This window comes from Dreissena polymorpha, chromosome 7, assembly GCF_020536995.1.
Source record: "Dreissena polymorpha isolate Duluth1 chromosome 7, UMN_Dpol_1.0, whole genome shotgun sequence".
NCBI lineage: Eukaryota > Metazoa > Mollusca > Bivalvia > Myida > Dreissenidae > Dreissena > Dreissena polymorpha.
In genome coordinates, this window is record NC_068361.1 from 30,244,550 (window position 1) to 30,256,826 (window position 12,277).

Below are 12,277 nucleotides of genomic sequence, written 5' to 3' on the forward strand. Positions count from 1 at the left end.
CTTTCCAAGATTGTTTAAATATGTGCGAACAAAACTCAGTAAAATTATGTAAATAACCAGGGAGCAAACAAACTGTGTTTACGTATTTTGAAACATTCATGCGTCTATCTGATTATGTTTACGGCGTTCTCTGATGCTTTGTATCACTGCTATTTCTTTTCTTAATAAGGTGTCATATGACGATGATAAATCAGCCACGGAAAACACCGTACACATCGCTGCAACGAGTTTTTTACGAATACATATGGGCCGTATTCTGAGAAAACTGGGCATAATGCATGTGCGTAAAGTGTCGTCCCTGATTAGCCTCTGCGGACTGCACATGCTAATCTAGGACGACACTTTACGCACATGCATTAAGCCCAGTTTTCTAAGAATGCGACTCATATACTTTTACTTTCTGTTTAGTCAGCGGTGTCGGTGATTCATCACTCGATCGACGCGCACATTTCTTCATGCATAACGCAAATAAACAGGACACAACTCTTAATATCGTAGTATTGCAAAATACGCACATGTACTTGAAGTTTATACTGTTGGTTTTATGACAAACAATCGATTCGTACAACTAAATTATTTATTGAAAAGAAGCACAATGGAGCATAAACGTACACAAAGTACACAAAATAATGGCACTGATTCAAACGGTGAATGTTCAGAATCGACGGATATGTTCACATTAGCGAGCCAGATTGATTCTAGTTTAAACTCGAAGATTAAGACCTTACTCAAGGACGTCACTGTTTTCAATGCGTGTTTACAGGTGAGTTGTTGTGTTTTATATTGAAATAACATGTTCAGCTAAATCCGAAGTTAACCACATACAACTTGAAAATCCGCTCTGTATTTTGTCGTTATTAAAATACTATTGTTTCATTGCGTAGATAAAACAGGATAAATAAAAATACATTTTCAACTTCAATTACACATCATTCCATTCGTAATGTACATTTTGTCAGAAAATGTTTACCGTTTAATCTACACGTTTTATTACTATTATTTCACGAAATGTCATTCATTAGACGGATTGAACAATTCTATTCGGCGGGATATTAACACTTGACAGTTAACTTATTCGATATTTATATTCAGGGGTCACTATAATCTAGTGGGTTATTAATCCATTTATGTCTAGAGTCTAGAAAAAAGGCCTTGGCAAACGTCTCATCTGGGTCTGCGCTGTATGCTTAAAGGAATTTCCGTAAGAAATATTCTAAACATAGAAATAAATATACAAGACATCCCTAATTTTGGAAATAAATCGATCCAATTTAGAAGGATAGGAGAGTCCACTAGGCATAAATGGGTTAAATTAAGCTCTTATCCTCATCAATATCTAAATATTTGGGAATACATCTATTGGCTCTGCTTACCATTTCTGTATTAAAAACAATAGTTCACGCTAGTAAATTGTCAAATGAACTATTGTTGTATACCGTTTAAATAACTGAACTATACTAATGGTTTTCAACCACTATTTTTTGTACATTTTTATTTTTAAATAGAATTTATGCATTATCTGTTTATGTAAGTCGAGACGAACTCTTATTATTGTTGTACATTTGTAAATCGCGAAAAATCACAAAACATATTATTATAGTATTATAATAATCTTTACGCTATCAATATAGACGGGTCTACTACTGAGCTATACGACCTTGTATTCGCGTTCACTTGAGGATATGTAGATATATCTTTTTGTAAATGACAAACAAATGTAAGGTTTGCAATATGTCTGCATTCTATACATAGATGGTGACGTCACTACGCTATTGTCATATACATACTAGTAGATGGTGACGTCAGTGCTACGTTAGTGTCACCTCTATACTAAGACGCATCACATTCCCCTGGTTTGGGGAATTATGCTTCCGCCAAAGTAGTTCTGCGTAGGAATGAAAATGTTCATAATGAAAGAAAAATATTTTTTTATTGTGTGTTTAAAACGGAATGTAGTTTAAAATAATGTTATTTAATTATGTTTAAATGTGATTTTGAATCTCTATTAAGACTGATCGCGATGATCAGAAGAACGATTACCTGACCTACTTTCGCTTTCACTTTTCACTCGTAAAAGAAGTGCTACCCACAATTCCTTTCGCGTTTGTACACAGGTCAGTAAGACCGGTGTCACGGTGAAAGGGCAAATACCACAACTTTTCCGCTCCCCGTCGAACGTTTATACTTCTGACAAGAGCACCGTATCCTTCTGTCAAAAACATGGCCGAAAACTGTTTGGCGAGCCCAGAAATGAAAGAAAAAAACGAGAAAAGAAGGTAATTTGGTAATAAAAAAATATTCCACCGAACAAAGTATATACTTTACATCTAATTTCCGTTTACCGAATCAAAATTGAGTCGCTATTAACTTCAAAATAGTGAAAGCAATTTGTGCATGTCGGGAAAGAAGTGACTTTCATGACGCAAAAAAACGTATTTTTTGCAGATTTTAAACATTTTAAATGAAAGATTTTTTTTGTTAAACGGTATTTTATGGTAGAAGAATCAATATACAACACATTATGGCATGCTTTATTGAATATAACTGTGATTTTTACATTTACACGTGTTAGCAAGTATGCACCGCTCAACACTGACATTATAGAAATATGAACACCGCTGAACAATGTTCGTAAAAGCACCGCATCTTTATGATATTTTGGCACCGCTTTATTCTGATATGTTTTCTTTCAGAAGGAAGACACGTTCAAATATATGTTTGAACAAACACAAAAACAAGAAAATGAGACTTTTTCCTCCGGTTGCTGAATATTACAATGTACTTTGAAAATATTTTGTTTTCAATTGTTTTTTTAATACTTGACGGACATAACTATTTATCAAACCCTTTACATCTAGTTAAAACGGACCGCGCTGTAATGTCTTATCTATGGAGACATGCACTCACAAGCTTCTATATACAGTCTCAATTTAAAAAAATATAATTGTAACCCCTTTGTTTCTGATATAAGTAGACGAGAGCATCTTTGGTATATATCTTTGGTTTTGGTCACAAACACCAAATTCATATTTAACCAATGCAACATCACTTTGTACACTTTATACATAACTAGATTTATGATTTCCTTCGGTTAGTTTTACACCAACATTTGCTTATACCTTTCATAATCGTAGCTGGACATCTTTTTTTTACTGATTATGAATCTGAAATCAATCAATAATAATTATCAGTAACGATTGTATTTTACAACAACAATATAGATAAATTGAAACATGAGACTTAAACATGTGCCCTCCACGTACTGGAACCTTTTTTGGTGCAAGCATGCCATCATTTTAAATATCAATTCTGGGACATGTAACTTTTATAAATGGAAGATTATCGTAAATAAATTCAGCTCACGATGGCTCGTTCTAGCTTATCATTTAAAACCATGTGCAGAAGTTAGCGGTGCCACGAATTTCAGTGACACGGAATTTAAACACGGCGTTTATAATCAGTGTTGCGCGGTGAATCGATATTTATGTAAGTGATGCATGTTTTCACCAAACAATTAGGCCTTTAACAGATATTGAAACAAACAGGTTCCAATGGCATGTTCTTTTATTTAAACAATGATTTAAGTCTGTTACATCATGTCTGACACATCGACAATCATCTCATTTTTACATTTTTCTGACAAGTACGAATGGTGTCGAGCGCGACACGACTTTTTGTAAACACTATTTCAAAGTCATGCTTAATATTTCAGGACTGATCAACTTTTAAACAGACGACATATTGGTTCAGTAATTCGGTGGAGTGCTTCGCTAGTGGCAATCGTTTTTCAGTGTCTGATAATAAAACATTTTGTCACCCACTTACCTGATATTGCTTCGTCCTCCATGTTTCTTTTCGTCAGAAGGATACGGTGCTATTGTCAGAAGTATACAATTTTGACGGTGAGCGGAACAGTTGTGGTAATCGCCTTATCACCGTGGGTGTGTACACAATGATGTCTGTCATCGATAAAAATAACTCGTTCAACAAGTGCAATTGTCCCACCTTAGCAGTTGAGAAGAAAAATAAAATATAAAGTGCAGTAAATATACGCAATTAAATAGCATGTAACCTAACGGTTGTTTAAACAGAATTCGCTTCATTTGTTTTACGTTGAAGACATAGCACAACGTTATAAAATTACTTTAATCTTTACAAGATCATTTGTCAAAAAGGCAATTTGTATACTTGTAAACTGACTTTAAAACTTTTGAAATTCTCTGCGAACTATACCATCTTGAAATTGTAAAACTAGAACTTGATTTTTTAGCTTAAAGAAGCTTTTTTATCGATTTCCGTTCGTCGCCAATATTAACTGTACCTTCTAGAAGCCTAGTTTTTTACCAGATCTTAATGAACGTGGTAAGAAATCGCCTCATAGATAGACTGACCTAAAAGTATTTGGAAACTGCGTCATGTGGGATAACGAACTATATCACTAGGTTAGATAAAACATTGAACATTTCAGACGTCACATTTTAGCATATCTTTATGGAAATTCAAAATGACCTAAACACTATCTGCTCAGAACCGTTTTGTACGTTAGGGTCTCAGGAGAGCGTCTTTGGGCATTTTGCCCTTTATTTTTTAACGTTTATTCCAACCCACATTCCTCTCAAATCATTCATGTCGCCACATTCGTTTCAGTTCTTCAACAGCGACATCTTGGTACCAGTGGGCAGTTCTCAAGATGGATCGAAAGTTAACGTGCCTGGTGACGGGGGAGACGTGGATATTTTACTTATTTCAAAAACCGTGGTTCTTGAAGAATCGTTATTGGAATACGACCGCCGTTACCCCGCATTTCTGAGAGTTCGAGGTGATAACACACACTTGAAATTGTTCAAATGGAAACGTTTAGTCGAAGGTGTGTACGTACCAGTAAACGTTTTGAAGAATCTCGAACGTAGAATATATGGTTTAATGAGGTTTTTTGTTAGCGCAATCTCCGTCCGGGTATATCGTCAGAAGGAGAATGCCTAAACACTTTCAAAGAATCTGCAGTCGGTTTGGAGATTGCAGCACTTGATGGGTCATCCACCATGGATGCGTTGAGTATTGCGGACATTCCCGAAAATAGGGTCAACCAATGGGAAATTATTCTGAAGTTCGTTCATAGTGTTTTGGAAATGTGCAATGCTATGGCTCACAAATGTGATCCACATGACGTCTGCAACGCACAGAGTCCAAAATCGTTTTCAAATGTAGCAGAAGGAGTAACAAATGCTGGGAAAAAAGTTGCAGACTTGTTAAGATACTTCAATGATGATAAAGTTGATTCGAAAATGAGAAACGAAATAAGGGAACCAGAGACCAAAACCGACCCGATATACGGAAGCAGTTTTTGCAACGAAACGGCAATTGGGGAAACAACTGAGCTCCCTAAACTTATGACTGCTGATATAGTACCTGCATTTACTATTCAGGGCTGGCCAAGAGTGGCCAGAGAATGGATAACAAGGCAACGAAAATGGCCTCAGAAAGAAACTGTCATGAAAATTGTTCAAATAGGCTGCCAAATAGTTGCAAAACGTCCGTTATTTGCGGAACTGAATGGCGACAGAAACAACGAGAATCATTCTCCGGAAGTCGATGGAAATGACACATGTTTTCGGCTGTCATTTTCTCAGTGTGAACTCGCTTTAGCAAAGCAACTTTCTGAGGTACCGCTTCTATGTTGGAAGATTTTGAAGGCGTATCAAAAGGCGTTTCTACGAACAGAACCACCAGTACTGACTTCGTATCATTGGAAAACTGTGTTATTTTGGATCAGAGAAGACACAGATGACAGTTTTTGGTCGAAAGGGAACTTGTTGAATTGCGTTATAAAGGCTTTGGATTTCATGATTAATTGTCTTGAGGACCGTTTTCTGCCTGTATACTTTGTCCGTGAGGAAAATCTGATCACCGGATGTCGAGATGACCTGGTGGTTAAAAGTCTAATCAAGGTCTCTGATATTCGTAGGGAACCATCAAAATTCTTGTCTATGTTTCTAAAAGATCCACCAAAGCCCGACCTTTATATAATTTCAAAAGAGAAAATAAACGAATACTTATCCACAGAATGTCAGCAAAATATCGTTGAAGATATATGTGATGATTTGATGTACGGATTGTGGACTTCCCTACCATTTTCAACCACTGAAGATGGGATCCAATTCAATGGAGAAAGATATGACAGCCACAGGCGACGTATTCCTTATGTCTTCCGCAATTGGATGCAGTTAATTAAGAGTGAAACAGTATGTGACGCAGATACTCGCTTGAAACAACTTATTTTAACTGGCGTTGATTCTTTTACTGAAAATGTACTTACATTTATTAAAGACGAAAACAGTGCAGAAGCAGACGTTGAAATCGAACAGGTAATATATTCGAGACAACAGGACACAAAGTTGACGAAAGCACCGGAATCACAGGTATGGGATATGCCGGCAATGGCTACCATTCAAAAAGATCACACGAGACTCACAAACGACAGCGCAACTGCTGACGCTGATCCACATAACTCTGAAGAAATCGATGAAGACCAGGTATCTAGGGTAGAAGATTCTGCAATGTCGTCCTATTCCCCATGCCAAAAAGTAAAAACAGACGACGATCACAACGAACGACCTCAGACGGAAGAAATTTTAGGAGACAAAAGTACCCATTCAGACTGTCAAAAAAAGTCGACAATTCAATCGCCCGATTCACCGAGAAAAAGTGTTAACGCATTTGTCGAAATTCGTCATGAGCTTTTTCAGCCCGTTTCAGAAGAAAGAGATGAAGAAAACAATGATGGAGAATGTACGTCTGGGGTTGATTTCCGAAGTTTTGCTAGAAAGTTTGTTCGAAATTTTCAAAACCAACTTAGTGAAAAAAACTATTACAACCATGACAACATGACCGATCCATGTAAAACAAGTAACCCTACAAGGGTACTATGTTCTGAATATAATGTGCATGACTTTGAAGATATTGCTGAAGACAAGGGATTTACTTTAGAAGCTTCTAAAACATCATCTGCAAAAACGTACGATGCTTTGAGTCCGGAAGTAAAAAAGGGTGTCGATCCAAATAAACCTCCACACATATCTGAAGAAAGTGTTGGTGGCAAAAGTTCGCATGCAGAAGATTCAACAAAATTTAATACACCATCGGCCGATATTCTGAGTCGAAAAATGGAGGCGGGTGTTAACTTAGTAAATGCCTTTGTTAGGCTTGTATATGATGGAGAAAACAAAGATGAAGAGGTACGCGAGTCCGGGTTTTTCGGTTTCGCTGGAAACTTTCTAAGAAACTGTCAAACGCTACTAGGTGAAGAAAAAATTGACACATGTGACAACGAAACCGATTTATGTAAAGATAGCAAACCCACAAAGGCTCATTGTGACTTTGACCTTGATTGACGTTTGGGGTTTGTCCAAAAATAACTTGACAATAACTTGTCAAGAAATTGACCGATTGACTTGATACTTCACATTTGCATTGCCTCAGACAGTAGATGAAATTGGGGTCAAAGGTCACAATAAGTGTGAAAATCGGTTCTGGGCTGGTATTCAAAAAGCTCTTAAGGGTAAACTTAAGAAAATTCATTTAATAATTAAATATACCTTAAGTCTTTTGCTTGTTAATTTTGGTGTCATTTTTCATTTTATTGGTTTATTTAAGTTAATTTTGCAAAGAAGAACAGTAATTTGGCATAACAAAACTGAAATCATTAGAATTTCAATAGAAAATTGAATTTTAAAATTTTCCCTTATATCCAGCTTATGTAAAGATATGCCTTAGGAGCTTTATGAATCCAGCCCAGATCAATAACTTGCCAAAGAATTGACCGATTGGTTTAATACTTGGACAGTGGATGACCCCTATTGCAATTTGGGTCACTAAATCAGAGTCACTGTCACAATAAGTGTGAAATTCGTTTGCAATCAATAACTCACCAGCAAATTGACAGATTGGCTTACTACTTCATATGTACCCTGGCCTTGGACAGTAGATGAACCCCATTGGAATTGGGGTCACTAGTTCAAAGGTCAAGGTCACTGTGCCAAGGCCCTGTATTTGGGAAGGGGCATCAGTCTCCGACCCCGGAGCTCTTGTTGATATCTTGATTCTTTGCATATTATTAAAATATAGATTGTCCATGTCTTATATGTTGAGACCAATATAGATGTGTTGTAGATTTGTTTAATGTTTAAGCTGTAAATTGTTGCAATGCTGTGTGTCATTATGTTTTCTTAACATTTTGAAAAGTTGAGATTTTTCATTTTATTGCATTTCATTGTAGAACGTTGAGTAAAATTATCTCTGCATTTTCTTTCTGCTTTACAGTTGTAGTGAGAAACGTGTAAACTTGTGTTCAACTATATATAAGTTATGCACTTGGCAAAGGCTGAAATTTATTATTTATAATAAAAAAAAATTCTTCGAAGAAAAAAAAACATCACGTTATCATGGCAACCAACCAAAATGTGTTGCTTTTTCATAACAGGATTGTGATGGTCACAATACCATTAGAAAGTATACAAATAAGACCACAACAAAACTACAAGCAATATGTGTATTTATTTCATTACAAAATTGCATTTCTCCACATACAGCGATGAAAAAACAGCTATTAAAGACCAAATTTAACAAATAAAATATTAGAACATGTACCAAACACGTATTGTTTTAAACAAAAGCAACAAAATGTCAGTGTTTCAATGGTTTTCCTTTAAACAATACTTCATTTGTACATATTAAAGATTGTATAATAATTCATGTTAAGACATTACGCAGTATTTGATTTTCAATCTTTTTCAATAAAAGGTCACATGACAAGTCTCTGAAGACAAAACAAGGAAATATTTATTAAAAATATTTATATTTTGGCCGTGCAATTTGAAAAGGGGGTTTAATGCATGTGCGTACAGTGTCATCCCAGATTAGCCTGTACAGTCTGCACAGGCTAATCAGGGACAACTATTCTGCTTTTATGATATTTTTTGTTTTAAGAAAGTCTCTTCTTGGCAAAAAACTAGTTTAAGCAGAAAGTATCGTCCCTGATTAGCCTGTGCGGACTTTATGCACATGCATTAAACCCCCTTTTCACAGAGCATGGCCCATTTAAATATGTTACTTATCATTGTATTGTGTACAATAAATGTACAACTTAGTCATAATTACACTAAATGTATTTTGGGTGGATGGCCGTATATTCATATACATGACATAACATAATACATTTATCAAAATAATAGAAATAGTTAGTCTGTATATAGTTATTACCACATAACAGTGTTTTTTATTTTGAAAAACATTCTTGTCTCTTTATAACACACTGCTATGATGCAACTGCTGCACTTTGAAGGCTTTCATTTAACAACACCTATGGATTGTTTATCGGACTCGTGTCATGCAAAAATGGATATTATGCCATATAAGGCCATCGTAGATCCATCGCAATTTACCAATTTTATAAGGAGCTTCCCTGTCCGCTGTAGAGCCTAGCAAAGTTTTGTGATCTCATAAGTGGACAGGATGGCTCCAGATCAGACTGGGACAGGATGGCTCTAGACCAGACTGGGACAGGATGGCTCTAGACCAGACTGGGACAGGATGGCTCTAGACCAGACTGGGACAGGATGGGCACACTGGTCCAGCTCTACACTTACCGCATATGGTATGACTCAATTGCTCATATGTAAATGTAATTGACGTCTTTTTTTAAAAATAAATTGTAATTAAATAAATGTTCCTATGTGAATAACACTGATGTTAATTACAAATTAAATAAATGTTCCTATGTGAATAACACTGATGTTAATTACAAATTTAACAATGTGCATATAACAATGGTTTTCTGCATAATGTAGTTTGTTGAAAAAACATTCTTTATTTTATCAATCGACAGCATACACTTTATAATGCTCACGCTAAAGTTATTTTTTAAGCAAAGAGTTCTGAAGTTAAGAAAACATGCTATAAGAACTTTATTCCATACATCAACTGTATATGCTAAGCGTTTAATTATTATAAATATTATAGTTATATTATACAATGAAATACAATGAAATTGTTAATGAAAGTTAAGAAAAAAACACTATCATGAATTGTATTATTAAGTAAATGATAACCCAATCAAGACATATATACATCTGTTAACTATCTGCATATCCAAATTGTAAAAACTGTGTCAACAGTTAAACGGGCACATTAAGTTTTCACACAATTTGTGGAATAACTAAGAATTGTTATTCACAAACGAGACATTACAGTCACAAGGTAAGGATCTAGGATCAGACAGTTGCAGGGTGTTGATCAAACGGCTGGAGAGAAATACCATCCTGGTAATTTGTAAAATTCTGGCTAATTAGGAAATCCAAACGATAAAAAATGCAATGAAGATTATTCAGGTTATTATAAATATGTAATACTTATTTGTCATTAAATTCAAGCAATAGTAAAATAAAAAATGAAACATTTCAGTGCCAACCACCCCTGAGCGGTAGTAGGGAAGAGTGGTGTGTGAAGATGTACGCGGCTTCACTGTGCTACATGCGTCTATGCATTCCCTACAGCCCTACAACATAACTCATCTCCGACCTCCCTTTAAGACTTTACAAAGAACAGCATTCTCAAAACACTGGGCTAAATGCATGCATGTAAACTTTCATCACAGATTAGCATTTGCAGTCCACACAGGCTAATCAGGGATGACATAATCCGCTTTTTTTAAATATTCCGTTTCAAAGAGGTCTCTTGCAAACGAATATCAAGAATAGGCGGAAAGTGTAGTCCCTGATTAGCCTGTGCAGACTGCAGAGACTAATCTGGGATGACACTTAAAACATATGCATTAAGCCCAGTTCTCCCAGAACCCAATTTACAATATCACCCAATGTCAATATCCTGCTCTCATTTCTCCGACTTGTGGTAATACTCCTCCGTGTTCGGAAACCTGTCAGACTTGTAGTCTGTATCGTTATCGAGCCTCTGGGCCAGGGACCGGCTCAACTGGGCCTCGAATGCATCGTGAAGGTCAGAGTCGCTGGCCAGCTCAGTCGTCAGGTTGTCAAGGCTGCTGATTGGCTCGACGGCTGCTGCGGCAACCGCCTGGCGTATCGAGTCAGGTAAGACATGAGCAGGATTGGAGAGGTCGCCAGGCTTCTGATCGGCCATCATCTGGGGTAAAGGAGACAAAACATACTAATGACCATAAAACAGGTTGCTTGCTGACCCGAAACAGAATAAAGGCATATACTTGAAGGAGACACATGAATGTATGATTACAATATATGATACACTTAAAAACTAAAAAATGGCGCGGCAGAGGCCGACGCGTATCCCCATGCTGCATGTTTGACCCAGGGGTGCCCCAGGGTTGGTAATGGGGCCATGCATAGTTGCGATTGACCGTATTGTAATAAGAGAAGTTCAGTATCAATTAGAAGTGAATCAGTGTAGAAATGAAGAAACTAAAGTGAAAGGCAATTTTGGGTGGGCGTGGCCTATGTGGGCGGGGCGCCCCAGGGTTGGTAATGGGGCCATGCATTGTTGAGATTGACCGTATTGTCATAAGAGAGGTTCAGTATCAATTTGAAGGCAATCGGTATAGAAATGAAGAAACTATAGTAAAAGGCAATTTTGGGTGAGCGTGGCCTATGTGGGTGTGGCCTATGTGGGCGGGGCGCCCCAGGGTTGGTAATGGGGCCATGCATAGCTATAATTGACCGTATTGTCATAAAAGAGGTTCAGTATCAATCTGAAGTGAATCGGTGTAGAAATGAAGATATTATAGTAAAAGGCAATTTTGGGTGGGCGTGGCCTATGTGGGCGGGGCGCCCCAGGGTTGGTAATGGGGCCATGCATAGTTGAGATTGACCCTATTGTCATAAGAGAGGTTCAGTATCAATTTGAAGACAATCGGTGTAGAAATGAAGAAATTATAGTAAAATAACCTAAATCAAAGCGCTGAAGGCACTGTAGGTGTTCGCTGTTGTAAAATGTCGTCCTTGATTAGCTTGTGCGCATTGCACAGGCTAATCAGCATGCACAGGTTAATCTTATTTGACATACATTAAGCCCCGTTTTCGCTGAAAGCAGCCAAAATGTACAGATTTCAATGATAAACACTAGACTGGCCAATCTCGTCTTACAAGCTGTTAAACACTATTAGTCATATAAACCCTCTGCAGTGTACCAGTGGTGAACTATAAACAGGCAAATGTGGTGGTTATCTTTCCTAGCAGACGCTCTTTATAGCATTAGTTGTCTGCTACAACAGGCAGTGGTTGTCTTTCCATAC

General features: G+C 36.9%; 2 protein-coding genes across 3 annotated transcripts in view; one reads left to right on the forward strand and one right to left on the reverse strand.

The window, feature by feature from the left end:
- Window positions 1-486: 486 nt before the first annotated feature.
- On the forward strand, window positions 487-7,429 carry LOC127837640 (uncharacterized). Its single transcript, XM_052364876.1, has 2 exons — window positions 487-763; window positions 4,648-7,429. The coding sequence occupies exon 2, from the start codon at window positions 5,043-5,045 to the stop codon at window positions 7,389-7,391; it is 2,349 nt and encodes a 782-aa protein (XP_052220836.1). The 5' UTR covers window positions 487-763; window positions 4,648-5,042; the 3' UTR covers window positions 7,392-7,429.
- A 1,105-nt stretch (window positions 7,430-8,534) lies between these two features.
- Window positions 8,535-12,277, reverse strand: part of LOC127837639 (large proline-rich protein BAG6-like) — an 88,894-nt gene continuing 85,151 nt past the window's right edge. For both annotated transcript variants that reach the window (XM_052364875.1, XM_052364874.1), the window contains one exon: window positions 8,535-11,154. In XM_052364875.1, the coding sequence (XP_052220835.1) occupies window positions 10,888-11,154 (267 nt within the window). In that variant the 3' untranslated portion in view covers window positions 8,535-10,887. The remainder of the gene's footprint in view (window positions 11,155-12,277) is intronic.

What these genes read in the sequence shown, in the direction of transcription:
- LOC127837640 (XM_052364876.1), top strand. Translation starts at nt 5,043, where the DNA reads ATGGATGCGTTGAGTATTGCGGACATTCCCGAAAATAGGGTCAACCAA.